At 58.5% G+C, this 22066-nt stretch overlaps 1 protein-coding gene across 2 annotated transcripts in view; it reads left to right on the top strand.

The window, feature by feature from the left end:
* The window catches only part of fbxo41 (F-box protein 41), a 491913-nt gene that overhangs the window by 350553 nt on the left and 119294 nt on the right, over positions 1-22066 (top strand). For both annotated transcript variants that reach the window (XM_072497820.1, XM_072497821.1), the window contains exon 7: positions 2232-2347. In XM_072497820.1, the coding sequence (XP_072353921.1) occupies positions 2232-2347 (116 nt within the window). The remainder of the gene's footprint in view (positions 1-2231; positions 2348-22066) is intronic.

Raw genomic sequence — 22066 nt, 5'->3', positions numbered from 1 at the left:
CATAGCTAATGCCCTCCATACCAGGCAACATTCTGGTAAATCTCTTCTGCACCCTCTCTAAAGCCTCCACATCCTTCTGGTAGTGTGGCAACCAGAATTGAACACTATACTCCAAGTGTGGCCTAACCAAGGTTCTATACAGCTGCAACATGACTTGCCAATTTTTATACTCAATGCCCCGGCCAATGAAGGTAAGCATGCCGTATGCCTTCTTGACTACCTTCTCCACCTGTGTTGCCCCTTTCAGTGACCTGTGGACCTGTACTCCTAGATCTCTCATACTGTCAATACTCTTGAGGGTTCTACCATTCACTGTATATTCCCTACCTGCATTAGACCTTCCAAAATGCATTACCTCACATTTGTCCGGATTAAACTCCATCTGCCATCTCTCCGCCCAAGTCTCCAGACAATCTAAATCCTGCTGTATCCTCCGACAGTCCTCATCGCTATCCGCAATTCCACCAACCTTTGTGTCGTCTGCAAACTTACTAATCAGACCAGTTACATTTTCCTCCAAATCATTTATATATACTACAAAGAGCAAAGGTCCCAGCACTGATCCCTGTGGAACACCACTGGTCATAGCCGTCCAATCAGACGACCTCTGCCTGTTTGCCCTCCCCGTTCAGGATGCCCTCTACCCGTTCGGAGACATCCTGGACCCTGGCACCAGGGAAGCAACATACCATCCTGGAGTCTCTTTCACGTCCACAGAAGCGCCTATCTGTGCCCCTGACTATAGAGTCCCCTATTACTATTACTCTTCTGCGCTTTGACCCTCCCTTCTGAACATCAGAGCCAGCCGTGGTGCCACTGCTCTGGCTGCTGCTGTTTTCCCCTGATAGGCTATCCCCCCCGACAGTATCCAAAGGGGTATACCTGTTCGAGAGGGGGACAACCACAGGGGATTCCTGCACTGACTGCCTGCCCTTTCTGGTGGTCACCCATTTCTCTGTCTGCACCTTGGGTGTGACCACATTTATATAACTGCGATCTATGACGCTTTCCGCCACCTGCATGCTCCTAAGTGCATCCAATTGCTGCTCCAACCGAACCATGCGGTCTGTGAGGAGCTCCAGTTGGGTGCACTTTCTGCAGATGAAGCCATCCGGGACGCTGGAAGCCTCCCGGACCTGCCACATCTCACAGTCAGAGCACTGCACCCCTCTAACTGACATTGCGTCAATTAATTAGTAAATTAAAATTTAAATTTAAAAAAAATGTTTTTAAAAAGTTACTGTTAACTATCTGTTTCCTAGCACTAGATTTCTACTATAAATGTGAAAGTTAAATATAGTACTAAATTATAATTAAGTAATTATGTTTAATTAGTTACCAATGCTTAATTTTTTATATTTAGTGTAGATTCCCAACCAGCCACTCCGGTCACAGCTTTTCTGTGATGTCACTTCAGTTTCCCCCCGACACACACAATTTGAAAAGGTAATAAAAGTAAAAATGAGTAAAAATCACTTACTTACCTTCTGAGGGTCTCAGATGTTCTCAGGTTCTCTCCCTGACAGAGACTGCTCCTCCTCCTCCGAACGGCTCCCGAAACTAGGCCGTGATCTTTTTTAATCTCCGCTCCGACTCGCAGCTCCCGCGCTTTTTAAATCTCCGCTCCGACTCGCAGCTCCCGCGCTTTTTAAATCTCCGCTCCGACTCGCAGCTCTCTTGTAGACCTCTATCAGGTCACCCCTCAACCTCGATCGTTCTAATTAAAACAGTCCAAGTCTATTCAGCCTCTCCACATGCTAACACTCTCCAGACCAGGCAACATCCTGGTTAACCACCTCTGCACACACTCCAAAGCCTCCACATCCTTCTGGTAGTGTGGCGACCAGAATTGTGCGCAATATTCCAAGTGCGGCCTTACCAAGGTTCCATGAAGCGGTTTCCCCCTGATTCCCATTTACTTTACTTTACTTTTGCTGTTGTCTGTGATGCTGAACTGCTGTCTTTAAGTGTCAAGGGTGGTCACTCTCAGCCTCACCTTGAGTCCAGCTGTCTGTCCAGATTTGGACCAAGGTACTAATGAAGTCAGGAGCTCAGAACATAAAAAAGGAGACAGGTTAGTGCAATGGGCAGAAGAGAGGCAGATTAAATTTAATACAGGAAAGTATGAGGTGATTTTATTTACACATTCTTACCATCCTGCATCTCTTTCATTCATCAATATGAAATCTGCTTGGATTGCAATGACTAATGTGACATTCTGTGTGTTACAGTTCATGGTGACCCTATCCCAGTGGTGTACACAGACACACTCTCTTACTTTGCAAGGCATCAAACCTCGGCCAAAGGGGAAGAAGGAGAGTAAGGAAGAATATCTTAAAAGCACACAGTGAGTTGCTTCTCCTGGAATGGGTTTTTGTCCAAAGAGTGATCACAATGTGGAATTCACGTCCTCAAAGAGTGTTGAAGCAAACAGTATTGTTTTTTAATTAATTTACGGGATGTGGACGTCGCTGGTTAGGCCGCATTTATTGTCCAAAACTAGTTGCCCTTCAGAAGGTGGGAGTGAGCTGCCTGCTTGAACCGCTGCAGCCTTTGAGGTGTAGGTACACCCACTGTGCTGTTAGGGAGCGAGTCCAGGATGTTGCCCCAGCGACAGTGAAGGAACGGCGATATATTTCCCAGTCAGTGTGACTTGGAGGGGAACCTCCAGGTGGTGAGGTTCCAAGTTTCTGAGGGGAGGCTGTGGCGTATTGGCACTGTCACTGGACTAGTAACCCAGAGACCCAGAGTAATCCTCTGGGGACCCCGGTTCAAATCCCACCCCTGCAGATGGTGAAAATTCAGTAAAAATCTGGAATTAAAAGTCTAATGATGATCATTAATTGTCACAAAAACCCATCTGGTTCACTAATGTCCTTTAGGCTCTGCCGTCCTTACCCGGTCTGGGCAGCATGGTAGCACAGTGGTTAGCACTGTTGCTTCACAGCCCCAGGGTCCCAGGTTTGATTCCCCGCTGGGTCACTGTCTGTGTGGAGTCTGCACGTTCTCCCCGTGTCTGCGTGGGTTTCCTCCGGGTGCTCCAGTTTCCTCCCACAGTCCAAAGACGTGCTGTTAGGTGAATTGGACATTCTGAATTCTCGCTCTGTGTACCCGAACAGGCGCCGGAATGTGACGACTTGGGTATTTTCACAGTAACTTCATTGCAGTTTAATGTAAGCCTACTTGTGACAATAAAGGCTATTATTATTATTACATGTGACTCCAGACCCACAGTAATGAGGGTGACTCTACTGCCCCCGCAAGTAGGGTTCGGATTAGGGCTCGGGCTAGGGTTAGGGTTCGGGCTAGGGTTAGGGTTCGGGCTAGGATTAGGGTTCGGGCTAGGGTTAGGGTTCGGGCTAGGGTTAGGGTTCGGGCTAGGGTTAGGGTTCGGGCTAGGGTTAGGGTTAGGACCCAGTCCGCGACGCCCACATCCCATTGAAGAATAAATCAAATATCTGCTCCGCTTGTCCTTCGAATTGGTAGTGGTTGTTGGTTTGTATAAGGAGCGTTGGAGGGTCCCTGCATTCATGTATTTCAGGGGCGACGAGGGAATGTTGAAACAGAGGAACAGGACGAGGCGAACCCTCTGAGCTTTTGCTGCACCATTCATTCTGGCCATGACTGATCATATAACTCAAAACCCTGTTCCCTTCCAACATCACCTCCCTGCTTTTGTAATCTATGCCTTGACTGATAAAGACAAGTATCCCATAACCCTTTTTCACCCCCCGATTAACTTGCCCTCCTGCCTTCAGAGATCGACACGCCAAGGTCCCAAAAGGCATAGGAGCAGAATTAGGCCACTCGGCCCATCGAGTCTGCTCCGCCATTCAATCATGGCTGATATTTTTCTCATCTCCATTCTCCTGCCTTCTCCCCATAACCCCTGATCCCCTTATTAATCAAGAACCTATCTATCTCTGTCTTAAAGACACTCAGTGATTTGGCCTCCACAGCCTTCTGCGGCAAAGAGTTCCACAGATTCACCACCCTCTGGCTGAAGAAATTCCTCCTCATCTCTGTTTTAAAGGATCGTCCCTTTAGTCTGAGATGGTGTCCTCTGGTTCTAGTTTTTTCTGTAAGTGGAAACATCCTCTCCACGTCCACTCTATCCGGGCCTCGCAGTATCCTGTAAGTTTCAATAAGATCCCCCCTCATCCTTCTAAACTCCAACGAGTACAGACCCAGAGTCCTCAACCGTTCCTCATACGACAAGCTCTTCATTCCAGGGATCATTCTTGTGAACCTCCTCTGGACCCTTTCCAAGGCCAGCACATCCTTCCTTAGATACGGGGCCCGAATCTGCTCACAATACTCCAAATGGGGTCTGACCAGAGCCTTCTACAGCCTCAGAAGTACATCCCTGGTCTTGTATTCCAGCCCTCTTGACATGAATGCTAACATTGCATTTGCCTTCCTAACTGCCGACTGAACCTGCACATTAACCTTAAGAGAAACTGTTTAGCACAGGGCTAAATCGCTGGCTTTGAAAGCAGACCAAGGCAGGCCAGCAGCACCGTTCAATTCCCGCACCAGCCTCCCCGAACAGGCGCCGGAATGTGGCGACTGTGGTGATGTGCATCACTAAATACACAAGGGGTTAATGTAAATACACGTAGACTAGATAGACACTAGAGGGAGCACCAGAGACATGACTCAAAGACATTCAACCAATAGGTCATTAAGACAGGACACGACCAATGGGCATTCATGATACACACAGAGGTGACACTACCACAGGAGGGCATTACACCAACCCATATAAAAGGACACATCATACATGCTCAGTCTCTTTCCAGTGGAGACACTCTGAGTACAGACACAAGGTTGATTGAGCATCACACCCACCACGTGGATTGTAGCAGACTGGTTCGTCAGTTCGAGTAGCTATAGCAGGATTAACAGTAGCGTCGAATCCAAGTAGGAGAATTGTTAATAGTTTAATAAACGTGTTAAAGCTATCTCCAAGTCTGAACCTTCCTTTGTCAGAGTGCACATCAAGGAAGCAGCTTATGTTACGTCAGGAGCAGAACAAAACAGCGACTAGGGGCTTTTCACAGTAACTTCATTTGAAGCCTACTTGTGACAATAAGCGATTTTCATTTTTTCATTTTCAAGGACTCCTAAGTCCCTTTGTGTTTCTGATTTCCTAAGCATCTCCCCATTTAGAAAATAGTCTATGCCTCTATTTCTCCTTCCAAAGTGCATAACCTCACACTTTTCCACATTGTATTCTATCTGCCACTTCATTGCCCGCTCTCCTAGCTTGTCCAAGTCCTTCTGCAGCCCCCTTGCTTCCTCAATACTACCTGTCCCTCTACAGATCTTTGTATCATCTGCAAACTTAGCAACAGAGCCTTCAGTTCCTTCTTCCAGATCGTTAATGTATATTGTGAAACGTTGTGGTCCCAGCACAGACCCCTGAGACACACCACTAGTCACCGGCTGTCATCCTGAAAAAGACCCCTTTATCCCCACTCTCTGCCTTCTGCCAGTCAGCCAATCCTCAATCCATGCCAGGATCTTACCCTTAACACCATGGGCTCTTAACTTATTTAACAGTCTCCTATGCGGCACCTTGTCAAAGGCCTTCTGGAAATCTAAATAAATCGTGTCCACTGGTTCTCCTTTGTCTAACTTCCTTGTTACTTCCTCAAAGAACTCCAACAGATTTGTCAGACACGACCTCCCTTTGACAAAGCCGTGCTGACTCAGTCCTATTTTATCGTGCACTTCCAAATACTCCTTAATGTCATCTTAATGATAGGCTCTAATTCCTTTGTACTTCGGAAGTTCCCAGTGTCAGGCATTCCCAAAAGGACCCCTTTATCCCCACTCTCGGCCGTCTGCCAGTCAGCTGATCCTCTATCCATGTACCTTGCCGTCAACACCATGGGCTCTTATCTTATTTAGCAGCCTCCTGTATGGTACCTTGCTGAGTAAGTGCTCTTGTTCGCACTGTTGATGACTCCTTCCATTACGTTGCTGATGATGGAGAGGAGACTGATAGGGCGGTAATTGGCTGGGTTGGATTTGTCCTGTTTCTTGTGTACAGGACACACCTGGGCAATTTTCCACATTGCTGGGTAGATGCCAGTGTTGCAGCTGTACTGGAACAGCTTGGCTCGGGGTGCGGCAAGTTCTGGAGCACATGTCTTCAGTAATATTGCCGGAATATTGTCAGGGCCCAGAGCCTTTGCAGTGTCCAGTGCCTTCAGCCATTTCTTGATATCACGTGGAGTGAATCAAATTGTCACATCTGTGATGCTGGGACCTCCGGAGGAGACCGAGACGGATCATCCACTCGGCACTTCTGGCTGAAGATTGCGAATGCCTCGGCCTCGTCTTTTGCACAGATGTGCTGGGCTCCTCCATCACTGACGGTGGAGATATTTGTGCAGCCTCACCCTCCTCAACCAAATGGCACAAAATATTAGTGGGAGTCATATATAGACCCCCAAACTGCAGTGGTGAGGTTGGGAATGGCATGAAACAAGAAATTAGAGATGCATTTAACAAGGGAATATCGGTGATCATGGGTGATTTTAATCTTCACAGTGATTGGGCAAATCAAATTAGCCACAATGCCGAAGAGGAGGAATTCCTGGAGTGTTTACGGGATGGTTTTCTTGACCAATATGTGGAGGAACCAACTAGAGAGCAGACCATCTTAGACTGGGTACTGTGTAATGAGAAGGGAGTCATTGCCAATCTGGCTGTACGAGACCCCTTGGGGATGAGCGACCATAACATGACAGAATTTTTTATCAAGATGGAGAGTGAAGTAGTTGATTCGGAGACTCGGGTGCTGAATCTTAATAAAGGGAACTGTGAGGATATGAGGCGTGAGTTGGCCTTGTGAGATTGAGGAGAGCTACTTAAAGGGATGACAGTGGATAGACAATGGCAAACATTCAAGGAACGTATGGAAGAACTACAGCAACTGTTCATTCCTGTCCGGCAGAAAGCAAAGGGGGTAAGAGGGCCAATCCATGGCTTGAAAGAGAAATTAGGGATAATCTTTGATATAAGGCATAGCGTATAAAAGTGATGCTACATCTTACAAATCAGGAGTCAGACAACATTTGGAGGATTGTGTTCAGTTCTGGGCAACTTATTTGATGAAGGATGTTGGGCGGCAAAGTAGCACAGCTTGGGGCACGGTAACACAGCGTGGGGCACGGTAACACAGTGTGGGGCACGGTAACACAGCGTGGGGCACGGTAACACAGCGTGGAGCACGGTAACACAGCGTGGGGCACGGTAACACAGCGTGGGGCACGGTAACACAGTGTGGGGCACGGTAACGCAGCGTGGGGCACGGTAACACAGCGTGGGGCACGGTAACACAGCGTGGGGCACGGTAACACAGCGTGGGGCACGGTAACACAGTGTGGGACACGGTAACACAGCGTGGGGCACGGTAACGCAGCGTGGGGCACGGTAACGCAGTGTGGGGCACGGTAACGCAGCGTGGGGCACGGTAACACAGCGTGGGGCACGGTAACACAACGTGGGGCACGGTAACACAGTGTGGGGCACGGTAACACAGTGTGGGGCACGGTAACACAACGTGGGGCACGGTAACGCAGCGTGGGGCACGGTAACACAGCGTGGGGCACGGTAACACAGAGTGGGGCACGGTAACACAGCGTGGGGCACGGTAACACAGCGTGGGACACGGTAACACCGTGTGCGGCACGGTAACACAGCGTGGGGCACGGTAACACAGCGTGGGGCACGGTAACACAGCGTGGGGCACGGTAACACAGCGTGGGGCCCGGTAACACAGCGTGGGGCACGGTAACGCAGCGTGGGGCACGGTAACACAGCGTGGGGCACGGTAACGCAGCGTGGAGCACGGTAACACAGTGTGGGGCACGGTAACACAGTGGGGGGCACGGTAACACAGAGTGGGGCACGGTAACACAGTGTGGGGCACGGTAACACAGTGGGGCACGGTAACACAGCGTGGGGCATGGTAACACAGCGTGGGGCACGGTAACGCAGCGTGGCGCACGGTAACACAGCGTGGGGCACGGTAACACAGCGTGGGGCACGGTAACACAGTGTGGGGCACGGTAACACAGTGGGGCACGGTAACACAGTGTGGGGCACGGTAACGCAGCGTGGGGCACGGTAACACAGTGTGGGGCACGGTAACACAGCGTGGGGCACGGTAACGCAGCGTGGGGCGCGGTAACACAGCGTGGGGCACGGTAACGCAGCGTGGAGCACGGTAACACAGCGTGGGGCACGGTAACGCAGCGTGGGGCACGGTAACACAGTGTGGGGCACGGTAACACAGCGTGGGGCACGGTAACGCAGCGTGGGGCACGGTAACACAGCGTGGGGCACGGTAACACAGTGTGGGGCACGGTAACACAGTGGGGCACGGTAACACAGTGTGGGGCACGGTAACGCAGCGTGGGGCACGGTAACGCAGCGTGGGGCACGGTAACACAGTGGGGCACGGTAACACAGCGTGGGGCACGGTAACACAGTGTGGGGCACGGTAACACAGCGTGGAGCACGGTAACACAGCGTGGGGCACGGTAACACAGCGTGCGGCGCGGTAACACAGTGGGGCACGGTAACACAGCGTGGGACACGGTAACACAGCGTGCGGCGCGGTAACACAGTGGGGCACGGTAACACAGCGTGGGACACGGTAACACAGTGGGGCGCGGTAACACAGCGTGGAGCACGGTAACACAGCGTGGGGCACGGTAACACAGCGTGGAGCACGGTAACACAGTGTGGGGCACGGTAACACAGTGTGGGGCATGGTAACACAGTGTGGGGCACGGTAGCACAGCGTGGGGCACGGTAACACAGCGTGGGGCACGGTAACGCAGCGTGGAGCACGGTAACGCAGTGTGATGCACGTTAACGCAGTGTGGGGCACGGTAACACAGTGTGGGGCACGGTAACACAGCGTGGGGCACGGTAACACAGCGTGGGGCACGGTAACACAGTGTGGGGCACGGTAACACAGCGTGGGGCACGGTAACACAGCGTGGGGCACGGTAACACAGTGTGGGGCACGGTAACACAGTGTGGGGCACAGTAACGCAGCGTGGGGCACGGTAACACAGTGTGATGCACGTTAACGCAGCGTGGGGCGCGGTAACACAGTGTGGGGCACGGTAACACAGCGTGGGGCACGGTAACACAGCGTGGGGCACGGTAACACCGTGTGCGGCACGGTAACACAGTGGGGCACGGTAACACAGCGTGGGGCATGGTAACACAGCGTGGGGCACGGTAACGCGGCGTGGGGCACGGTAACACAGCGTGGGGCACGGTAACACAGCGTGGGGCACGGTAACACCGTGTGCGGCACGGTAACATCATGTGCGGCACGGTACACAGCGTGGGGCACGGTAACACAGCGTGGGGCACGGTAACACCGTGTGCGGCACGGTAACACAGCGGGGGGCACGGTAACACAGCGTGGGGCACGGTAACACCGTGTGCGGCACGGTAACACAGCGTGGGGCACGGTAACACAACGTGGGGCACGGTAACGCAGCGTGGGGCACGGTAACGCAGCGTGGGGCACGGTAACGCAGCGTGGGGCACGGTAACACAGCGTGGGGCACGGTAACACAGCGTGGGGCACGGTAACACAGTGGGGCACGGTAACACAGTGTGGGACACGGTAACACAATGGGCACGGTAACACCGCGTGGGGCACGGTAACACCGCGTGGGGCACGGTAACACAGTGTGGGGCACGGTAACACAGTGTGGGGCACGGTAACACAGTGGGGCACGGTAACACAATGGGCACGGTAACACCGCGTGGGGCACGGTAACACCGCGTGGGGCACGGTAACACAGTGTGGGGCACGGTAACACAGTGGGGCACGGTAACACCGCGTGGGGCACAGTAACACAACGTGGGGCACGGTAACACAGTGGGGCACGGTAACACCGCGTGGGGCACGGTAACACCGCGTGGGGCACGGTAACACCGCGTGGGGCACGGTAACACAGTGGGGCACGGTAACACCGCGTGGGGCACAGTAACACCGCGTGGGGCACGGTAACACCGCGTGGGGCACGGTAACACAGTGGGGCACGGTAACACAACGTGGGGCACGGTAACACAGCGTGGGGCACAGTAACACCGTGTGCGGCACGGTAACACAGCGGGGGGCACGGTAACACAGTGTGGGGCACGGTAACACAGCGGGGGGCACGGTAACACCGTGTGCGGCACGGTAACACAGCGGGGGGCACGGTAACACAGCGTGGGGCATGGTAACACAGCGTGGGGCACGGTAACGCAGCGTGGGGCACGGTAACGCAGCGTGGGGCACGGTAACGCAGCGTGGGGCACGGTAACACAGCGTGGGGCACGGTAACGCAGCGTGGGGCACGGTAACGCAGCGTGGGGCACGGTAACGCAGCGTGGGGCACGGTAACACAGCGTGGGGCACGGTAACACAGCGTGGGGCACGGTAACACAGCGTGGGGCACGGTAACACAGTGTGGGGCACGGTAACACAGCGTGGGGCACGGTAACACAGCGTGGGGCACGGTAACACAGCGTGGGGCACGGTAACACAGCGTGGGGCACGGTAACACAGCGTGGGGCACGGTAACACAGCGTGGGGCACGGTAACACAGCGTGGGGCACGGTAACACAGCGTGGGGCACGGTAACACAGCGTGGGGCACGGTAACACAGCGTGGGGCACGGTAACGCAGCGTGGGGCACGGTAACACAGTGTGCGGCACGGTAACACAGCGTGGGGCACGGTAACGCAGCGTGGGGCACGGTAACGCAGCGTGGGGCACGGTAACACAGTGTGGGGCACGGTAACGCAGCGTGGGGCACGGTAACGCAGCGTGGGGCACGGTAACCCAGCGTGGGGCACGGTAACGCAGCGTGGGGCACGGTAACGCAGCGTGGGGCACGGTAACACAGCGTGGGGCACGGTAACGCAGCGTGGGGCACGGTAACACAGTGTGCGGCACGGTAACACAGCGTGGGGCACGGTAACACAGCGTGGGGCACGGTAACGCAGCGTGGGGCACGGTAACACAGTGTGCGGCACGGTAACACAGCGTGGGGCACGGTAACACAGCGTGGGGCACGGTAACACAGAGTGGGGCACGGTAACACAGCGTGGGGCACGGTAACACAGTGTGGGGCACGGTAACACAGCGTGGGGCACGGTAACACAGCGTGGGGCACGGTAACACAGCGTGGGGCACGGTAACACAGCGTGGGGCACGGTAACACAGCGTGGGGCACGGTAACACAACGTGGGGCACGGTAACACAGCGTGGGGCACGGTAACACAGCGTGGGGCACGGTAACGCAGCGTGGGGCACGGTAACGCAGCGTGGGGCACGGAAACACAGCGTGGAGCACGGTAACGCAGTGTGGGGCACGGTAACGCAGCGTGGGGCACGGTAACGCAGCGTGGGGCACGGTAATACAGTGTGGGGCACGGTAACACAGTGTGGGGCACGGTAACACCGCGTGGGGCACGGTAACACCGCGTGGGGCACGGTAACACAGTGGGGCACGGTAACACCGCGTGGGGCACGGTAACACCGCGTGGGGCACGGTAACACCGCGTGGGGCACGGTAACACAGTGGGGCACGGTAACACCGCGTGGGGCACAGTAACACCGCGTGGGGCACGGTAACACCGCGTGGGGCACGGTAACACAGTGGGGCACGGTAACACAACGTGGGGCACGGTAACACAGTGGGGCACGGTAACACAGCGTGGGGCACGGTAACACAGCGTGGGGCACAGTAACACCGTGTGCGGCACGGTAACACAGCGGGGGGCACGGTAACACAGCGTGGGGCACGGTAACACAGCGGGGGGCACGGTAACACCGTGTGCGGCACGGTAACACAGCGGGGGGCACGGTAACACAGCGTGGGGCACGGTAACACAGCGTGGGGCACGGTAACGCAGTGTGGGGCACGGTAACACAGCGTGGGGCACGGTAACACAGCGTGGGGCACGGTAACGCAGTGTGGGGCACGGTAACGCAGCGGGGGGCACGGTAACACAGCGTGGGGCACGGTAACACAGCGGGGGGCACGGTAACACCGTGTGCGGCACGGTAACACAGCGGGGGGCACGGTAACACAGCGTGGGGCACGGTAACACAGCGTGGGGCACGGTAACGCAGCGTGGGGCACGGTAACGCAGCGTGGGGCACGGTAACGCAGCGTGGGGCACGGTAACGCAGCGTGGGGCACGGTAACGCAGTGTGGGGCACGGTAACGCAGCGTGGGGCACGGTAACGCAGCGTGGGGCACGGTAACGCAGCGTGGGGCACGGTAACACAGCGTGGGGCACGGTAACGCAGCGTGGGGCACGGTAACGCAGCGTGGGGCACGGTAACACAGCGTGGGGCACGGTAACACAGCGTGGGGCACGGTAACGCAGTGTGCGGCACGGTAACACAGCGTGGGGCACGGTAACACAGCGTGGGGCACGGTAACACAGCGTGGGGCACGGTAACACAGCGTGGGGCACGGTAACACAGCGTGGGGCACGGTAACACAGCGTGGGGCACGGTAACACAGCGTGGGGCACGGTAACACAGCGTGGGGCACGGTAACACAGCGTGGGGCACGGTAACACAGCGTGGGGCACGGTAACACAGCGTGGGGCACGGTAACACAGCGTGGGGCACGGTAACACAGCGTGGGGCACGGTAACACAGCGTGGGGCACGGTAACACAGCGTGGGGCACGGTAACACAGCGTGGGGCACGGTAACACAGCGTGGGGCACGGTAACGCAGCGTGGGGCACGGTAACGCAGCGTGGGGCACGGTAACGCAGCGTGGGGCACGGTAACACAGTGGGGCACGGTAACACAGTGTGGGGCACGGTAACACAGCGTGGGGCACGGTAACACAGCGTGGAGCACGGTAACGCAGTGTGGGGCACGGTAACGCAGCGTGGGGCACGGTAATACAGTGTGGGGCACGGTAACACAGTGTGGGGCACGGTAACACAGCGTGGGGCACGGTAACACAGCGTGGGGCACGGTAACACAGTGTGGGGCACGGTAACACAGTGGGCACGGTAACGCAGCGTGGGGCACGGTAACACAGCGTGGGGCACGGTAACACAGCGTGGGGCACGGTAACACAGTGGGCACGGTAACGCAGCGTGGGGCACGGTAACACAGCGTGGAGCACGGTAACACAGCGTGGGGCACGGTAACACAGCGTGGAGCACGGTAACGCAGCGTGGGGCACGGTAACACAGCGTGGGGCACGGTAACACAGAGTGGGGCACGGTAACACAGCGTGGGGCACGGTAACGCAGTGTGGGGCACGGTAACACAGCGTGGAGCCCGGTAACACAGCGTGGGGCACGGTAACACAGCGTGGGGCACGGTAACACAGCGTGGGGCACGGTAACACAGCGTGCGGCACGGTAACACAGTGGGGCAGGGTAACACAGCGTGGAGCACGGTAACACAGTGTGGGGCACGGTAACACAGTGTGGGGCACGGTAACACAGTGTGCGGCACGGTAACGCAGTGTGGGACACGGTAACACAGCGTGGGGCACGGTAACGCAGCGTGGGGCACGGTAACACAGCGTGGGGCACGGTAACACAGCGTGGAGCACGGTAACACAGTGTGGGGCACGGTAACACAGTGTGCGGCACGGTAACACAGTGTGTGGCACGGTAACACAGTGTGTGGCACGGTAACACAGTGTGGGGCACGGTAACACAGCGTGGGGCACGGTAACGCAGCGTGGGACACGGTAACGCAGCGTGGGGCACGGTAACACAGCGTGGGGCACGGTAACGCAGCGTGGGACACGGTAACGCAGCGTGGGACACGGTAACGCAGCGTGGGGCACGGTAACACAGCGTGGGGCACGGTAACACAGCGTGGGGCACGGTAACACAGCGTGGGACACGGTAACACAGCGTGGGGCACGGTAACACAGCGTGGGGCACGGTAACACAGCGTGGGGCACGGTAACACAGCGTGGGGCACGGTAACACAGTGTGTGGCACGGTAACACAGCGTGGGGCACGGTAACACAGCGTGGGGCACGGTAACACAGTGTGGGGCACGGTAACACAGTGTGGGGCACGGTAACACAGCGTGGGGCACGGTAACGCAGCGTGGGGCACGGTAACACAGCGTGGGGCACGGTAACACAGCGCGGGGCACGGTAACACAGCGTGGGGCACGGTAACACAGCGTGCGGCACGGTAACACAGCGTGGGGCACGGTAACACAGCGTGGAGCACGGTAACACAGTGTGGGGCACGGTAACGCAGCGTGGGGCACGGTAACGCAGCGTGGGGCACGGTAACACAGCGTGGAGCACGGTAACGCAGCGTGGAGCACGGTAACACAGTGTGGGGCACGGTAACACAGTGTGGGGCACGGTAACACAGTGTGGGGCACGGTAACACAGCGTGGAGCACGGTAACGCAGCGTGGGGCACGGTAACGCAGCGTGGAGCACGGTAACACAGCGTGGAGCACGGTAACACAGCGTGGAGCACGGTAACACAGCGTGGGGCACGGTAACACAGCGTGGAGCACGGTAACACAGCGTGGAGCACGGTAACGCAGCGTGGGGCACGGTAACGCAGCGTGGGGCACGGTAACACAGTGTGCGGCACGGTAACACAGCGTGGGGCACGGTAACACAGCGTGGGGCACGGTAACACAGCGTGGGGCACGGTAACACAGCGTGGGGCACAGTAACACAGCGTGGGGCACGGTAACACAGCGTGGGGCACGGTAACACAGCGTGGAGCACGGTAACACAGCGTGGAGCACGGTAACGCAGCGTGGGGCACGGTAACGCAGCGTGGGGCACGGTAACGCAGCGTGGGGCACGGTAACACAGCGTGGGGCACGGTAACACAGCGTGGGGCACGGTAACACAGTGTGGAGCACGGTAACACAGCGTGGGGCACGGTAACGCAGCGTGGGGCACGGTAACACAGCGTGGGGCACGGTAACACAGTGGGGCACGGTAACACAGCGTGGAGCACGGTAACACAGCGTGGAGCACGGTAACGCAGCGTGGGGCACGGTAACACAGCGTGGGGCACGGTAACACAGCGTGGGGCACGGTAACGCAGCGTGGGGCACGGTAACACAGCGTGGAGCACGGTAACACAGCGTGGGGCACGGTAACACAGCGTGGGGCACGGTAACACAGTGTGGGGCACGGTAACACAGCGTGGGGCACGGTAACGCAGCGTGGGGCACGGTAACGCAGCGTGGGGCACGGTAACACAGTGTGGGGCACGGTAACACAGTGTGGGGCACGGTAACACAGCGTGGGGCACGGTAACACAGTGTGGGGCACGGTAACACAGCGTGGGGCACGGTAACGCAGCGTGGGGCACGGTAACACAGTGTGGGGCACGGTAACACAGCGTGGGGCACGGTAACACAGCGTGGGGCACGGTAACACAACGTGGGGCACGGTAACACAGTGTGGAGCACGGTAACACAGCGTGGGGCACGGTAACACAGCGTGGGGCACGGTAACGCAGCGTGGAGCACGGTAACACAGCGTGGGGCACGGTAACACAGTGTGGGGCACGGTAACACAGCGTGGGGCACGGTAACACAGCGTGGGGCACGGTAACACAGTGTGGGGCACGGTAACACAGCGTGGGGCACGGTAACACAGCGTGGGGCACGGTAACACAACGTGGGGCACGGTAACACAGTGTGGAGCACGGTAACGCAGCGTGGGGCACGGTAACACAGCGTGGGGCACGGTAACACAGTGTGGGGCACGGTAACACAGCGTGGGGCACGGTAACGCAGCGTGGGGCACGGTAACGCAGCGTGGGGCACGGTAACGCAGCGTGGGGCACGGTAACGCAGCGTGGGGCACGGTAACACAGCGTGGAGCACGGTAACACAGCGTGGGGCACGGTAACGCAGTGTGGGGCACGGTAACACAGCGTGGGGCACGGTAACACAGTGTGCGGCACGGTAACGCAGCGTGGGGCACGGTAACACAGCGTGGGACACGGTAACACAGCGTGGAGCACGGTAACACAGTGTGCGGCACGGTAACACAGCGTGGGGCACGGTAACACAGCGTGGGGCACGGTAACACAGCGTGGGGCACGGTAACACAGCGTGGGGCACGGTAACACAGCGTGGGGCACGGTAACACAGTGTGGGGCACGGTAACACAGCGTGGGGCACGGTAACGCAGCGTGGGGCACGGTAACACAGCGTGGGACACGGTAACACAGCGTGGGACACGGTAACACAGCGTGGAGCACGGTAACACAGCGTGGGGCACGGTAACACAGCGTGGGGCACGGTAACACAGCGTGGGGCACGGTAACACAGTGCGCAGCACGGTAACACAGCGTGGGGCACGGTAACACAGTGTGGGGCACGGTAACACAGCGTGGGGCACGGTAACACAGTGTGGGGCACGGTAACACAGCGTGGGGCACGGTAACACAGCGTGGGGCACGGTAACACAGCGTGGGGCACGGTAACACAGTGCGCAGCACGGTAACACAGTGTGGGGCACGGTAACACAGTGTGGGGCACGGTAACACAGTGTGGGGCACGGTAACGCAGCGTGGGGCACGGTAACACAGTGTGGGGCACGGTAACACAGCGTGCAACACGGTAACACAGCGTGGGGCACGGTAACACAGCGTGGGGCACGGTAACGCAGCGTGGGGCACGGTAACGCAGCGTGGGGCACGGTAACACAGCGTGGGACACGGTAACACAGCGTGGGGCACGGTAACACAGCGTGGGGCACGGTAACACAGCGTGGGGCACGGTAACACAGCGTGGGGCACGGTAACACAGTGTGGGGCACGGTAACACAGCGTGGGGCACGGTAACACAGCGTGGGGCACGGTAACACAACGTGGGGCACGGTAACACAGTGTGGGGCACGGTAACACAGCGTGGGGCACGGTAACACAGTGTGGGGCACGGTAACACAGTGTGCGGCACGGTAACACAGTGTGCGGCACGGTAACACAGTGGGGCACGGTAACACAGTGTGCGGCACGGTAACACAGTGGGGCACGGTAACACAGTGTGGGGCACGGTAACACAGAGTGGGGCACGGTAACACAGTGGGCACGGTAACACAGTGTGGGGCACGGTAACACAGTGTGCGGCACGGTAACACAGTGTGCGGCACGGTAACACAGTGGGGCACGGTAACACAGTGTGCGGCACGGTAACACAGTGGGGCACGGTAACACAGTGTGGGGCATGGTAACACAGAGTGGGGCACGGTAACACAGTGTGGGGCACGGTAACACAGCGTGGAGCACGGTAACACAGCGTGGAGCACGGTAACACAGCGTGGGGCACGGTAACACAGCGTGGGGCACGGTAACACAGTGTGCGGCACGGTAACGCAGCGTGGGGCACGGTAACACAGTGGGGCACGGTAACACAGTGTGGGGCACGGTAACACAGTGTGGGGCACGGTAACACAGTGTGGGGCACGGTAACGCAGCGTGGGGCACGGTAACGCAGCGTGGGGCACGGTAACACAGTGGGGCACGGTAACACAGTGTGGGGCACGGTAACACAGTGTGGGGCACGGTAACACAGTGTGGGGCACGGTAACGCAGCGTGGGGCACGGTAACGCAGCGTGGGCACGGTAACACAGTGTGGGGCACGGTAACGCAGCGTGGAGCACGGTAACGCAGCGTGGGGCACGGTAACACAGTGTGGGGCACGGTAACACAGCGTGGAGCACGGTAACGCAGCGTGGGGCACGGTAACACAGCGTGGGGCACGGTAACACAGTGTGGGGCACGGTAACACATTGGGGCACGGTAACACAGTGGGGCACGGTAACACATTGGGGCACGGTAACACAGTGTGGGGCACGGTAACACATTGGGGCACGGTAACACAGTGGGGCACGGTAACACAGTGGGGCACGGTAACACTGCGTGGAGCACGGTAACACAGAGTGGGGCACGGTAACACAGCGTGGGGCACGGTAACACAGCGTGGGACACGGTAACACAGTGTGGGGCACGGTAACACAGCGTGGGGCACGGTAACACAGCGTGGAGCACGGTAACGCAGCGTGGGGCACGGTAACGCAGTGTGGGGCACGGTAACACAGTGTGGGGCACGGTAACACAGCGTGGGGCACGGTAACACAGTGTGGGGCACGGTAACGCAGCGTGGGGCACGGTAACACAGCGTGGGGCACGGTAACGCAGCGTGGGGCACGGTAACACAGCGTGGGGCACGGTAACACAGCGTGGGGCACGGTAACGCAGCGTGGGGCACGGTAACGCAGCGTGGGGCACGGTAACACAGTGTGCGGCACGGTAACACAGCGTGGGGCACGGTAACACAGTGTGCGGCACGGTAACACAGTGGGGCACGGTAACACAGTGTGGGGCACGGTAACACAGCGTGGGGCACGGTAACACAGCGTGGGGCACGGTAACACAGTGTGCGGCACGGTAACACAGTGGGGCACGGTAACACAGCGTGGGGCACGGTAACACAGTGTGCGGCACGGTAACACAGTGTGGGGCACGGTAACGCAGCGTGGGACACGGTAACGCAGCGTGGGGCACGGTAACGCAGCGTGGGGCACGGTAACACAGTGTGGGGCACGGTAACACAGTGTGCGGCACGGTAACACAGTGGGGCACGGTAACACAGTGTGGGGCACGGTAACACAGTGTGGAGCACGGTAACACAGCGTGGGGCACGGTAACGCAGCGTGGGGCACGGTAACACAGCGTGGGGCACGGTAACACAGCGTGGGGCACGGTAACACAGTGTGGGGCACGGTAACACAGCGTGGGGCACGGTAACACAGCGTGGGGCACGGTAACACAGCACGGTAACGCAGCGTGGGGCACGGTAACACAGCGTGGGGCACGGTAACGCAGCGTGGAGCACGGTAACGCAGCGTGGGGCACGGTAACACAGTGTGGGGCACGGTAACACAGTGTGCGGCACGGTAACACAGTGTGGGGCACGGTAACACAGTGTGGGGCACGGTAACACAGCGTGGGGCACGGTAACACAGCGTGGGGCACGGTAACACAGCGTGGGGCACGGTAACACAGTGTGAGGCACGGTAACACAGTGGGGCACGGTAACACAGTGTGGGGCACGGTAACACAGCGTGGAGCACGGTAACGCAGCGTGGGGCACGGTAACACAGTGTGCGGCACGGTAACACAGCGTGGGGCACGGTAACGCAGCGTGGGGCACGGTAACACAGCGTGGGGCACGGTAACACAGCGTGGGGCACGGTAACACAGCGTGGAGCACGGTAACACAGCGTGGGGCACGGTAACACAGCGTGGGGCACGGTAACACAGCGTGGGGCACGGTAACACAGCGTGGAGCACGGTAACACAGCGTGGAGCACGGTAACACAGCGTGGGGCACGGTAACACAGCGTGGGGCACGGTAACGCAGCGTGGGGCACGGTAACGCAGCGTGGGGCACGGTAACACAGCGTGGGGCACGGTAACACAGCGTGGGGCACGGTAACACAGTGGAGCACGGTAACACAGCGTGGGGCACGGTAACACAGCGTGGGGCACGGTAACACAGTGGGGCACGGTAACACAGCGTGGAGCACGGTAACACAGCGTGGAGCCCGGTAACACAGCGTGGGGCACGGTAACGCAGTGTGGGGCACGGTAACGCAGCGTGGAGCACGGTAACACAGCGTGGGGCACGGTAACGCAGCGTGGAGCACGGTAACACAGCGTGCGGCACGGTAACACAGCGTGGAGCACGGTAACACAGTGTGGGGAACGGTAACACAGCGTGCGGCACGGTAACACAGCGTGGAGCACGGTAACACAGCGTGGGGCACGGTAACACAGTGTGGGGCACGGTAACCCAGTGTGGGGCACGGTAACGCAGCGTGGGGCACGGTAACACAGTGTGGGGCACGGTAACACAGCGTGGGGCACGGTAACACAGTGTGGGGCACGGTAACACAGCGTGGGGCACGGTAACACAGCGTGGGGCACGGTAACACAGCGTGGGGCACGGTAACACAACGTGGGGCACGGTAACACAGTGTGGAGCACGGTAACACAGCGTGGGGCACGGTAACACAGTGTGGGGCACGGTAACACAGCGTGGGGCACGGTAACACAGCGTGGGGCACGGTAACACAACGTGGGGCACGGTAACACAGTGTGGAGCACGGTAACACAGCGTGGGGCACGGTAACACAGCGTGGGGCACGGTAACACAGCGTGGGGCACGGTAACACAGTGTGGGGCACGGTAACACAGCGTGGGGCACGGTAACACAGCGTGGGGCACGGTAACACAGCGTGGAGCACGGTAACACAGCGTGGGGCACGGTAACACAGCGTGGGGCACGGTAACACAGTGTGGGGCACGGTAACACAGCGTGGAGCACGGTAACACAGCGTGGGGCACGGTAACGCAGTGTGGGGCACGGTAACACAGCGTGGGGCACGGTAACACAGTGTGCGGCGCGGTAACGCAGCGTGGGGCACGGTAACACAGTGTGGGGCACGGTAACACAGTGCGCAGCACGGTAACACAACGTGGGGCACGGTAACACAGCGTGGGGCACGGTAACACAGCGTGGGGCACGGTAACACAGCGTGGGGCACGGTAACACAGCGTGGAGCACGGTAACACAGCGTGGGGCACGGTAACACAGCGTGGGGCACGGTAACACAGTGTGGGGCACGGTAACGCAGCGTGGCGCACGGTAACGCAGCGTGGGGCACGGTAACACAGCGTGGGGCACGGTAACGCAGCGTGGGGCACGGTAACACAGCGTGGGGCACGGTAACACAGTGTGCGGCACGGTAACACAGTGGGGCACGGTAACACAGTGTGGGGCACGGTAACACAGTGTGGGGCACGGTAACACAGCGTGGGGCACGGTAACACAGTGTGCAGCACGGTAACACAGCGTGGGACACGGTAACACAGTGTGGGGCACGGTAACGCAGCGTGGGGCACGGTAACACAGTGTGGGACACGGTAACACAGCGTGGGGCACGGGAACACAGTGTGGGGCACGGTAACACAGCGTGGGGCACGGTAACACAGCGTGGGGCACGGTAACACAGCGTGGGGCACGGTAACACAGCGTGGGGCACGGTAACACAGCGTGGGGCACGGTAACACAGCGTGGGGCACGGTAACACAGTGGGGCACGGTAACACAGCGTGGGGCACGGTAACACAGTGTGGGGCACGGTAACACAGCGTGGGGCACGGTAACGCAGCGTGCGGCACGGTAACACAGCGTGGGGCACGGTAACACAGTGGGGCACGGTAACGCAGCGTGGGGCACGGTAACACAGTGGGGCACGGTAACACAGCGTGGGGCACGGTAACACAGTGTGGGGCACGGTAACACAGTGGGGCACGGTAACACAGTGTGGGGCACGGTAACACAGCGTGGGGCACGGTAACACAGTGTGGGGCACGGTAACACAGCGTGGGGCACGGTAACGCAGCGTGGGGCACGGTAACACAGTGTGGGGCACGGTAACGCAGTGTGGGGCACAGTAACACAGTGTGGGGCACGGTAACACAGTGTGGGGCACGGTAACCCAGTGTGGGGCACGGTAACACAGTGCGCAGCACGGTAACACAGTGTGGGGCACGGTAACACAGCGTGGGGCACGGTAACGCAGCGTGGGGCACGGTAACGCAGCGTGGGGCACGGTAACACAGCGTGGAGCACGGTAACACAGCGTGGGGCACGGTAACACAGCGTGGGGCACGGTAACACAGCGTGGGGCACGGTAACACAGCGTGGGGCACGGTAACACAGCGTGGGGCACGGTAACACAGTGTGGAGCACGGTAACACAGCGTGGGGCACGGTAACGCAGCGTGGGGCACGGTAACGCAGCGTGGGGCACGGTAACACAGTGTGCGGCACGGTAACACAGCGTGGGGCACGGTAACACAGTGTGGGGCACGGTAACACAGCGTGGGGCACGGTAACGCAGCGTGGGGCACGGTAACGCAGCGTGGGGCACGGTAACACAGTGTGGAGCACGGTAACACAGCGT

Source organism: Scyliorhinus torazame, chromosome 3 (genome assembly GCF_047496885.1).
Source record: "Scyliorhinus torazame isolate Kashiwa2021f chromosome 3, sScyTor2.1, whole genome shotgun sequence".
NCBI lineage: Eukaryota > Metazoa > Chordata > Chondrichthyes > Carcharhiniformes > Scyliorhinidae > Scyliorhinus > Scyliorhinus torazame.
Note: the sequence above shows the minus strand (reverse complement) of the source record. Positions and strands in the feature narration are given on the sequence as shown.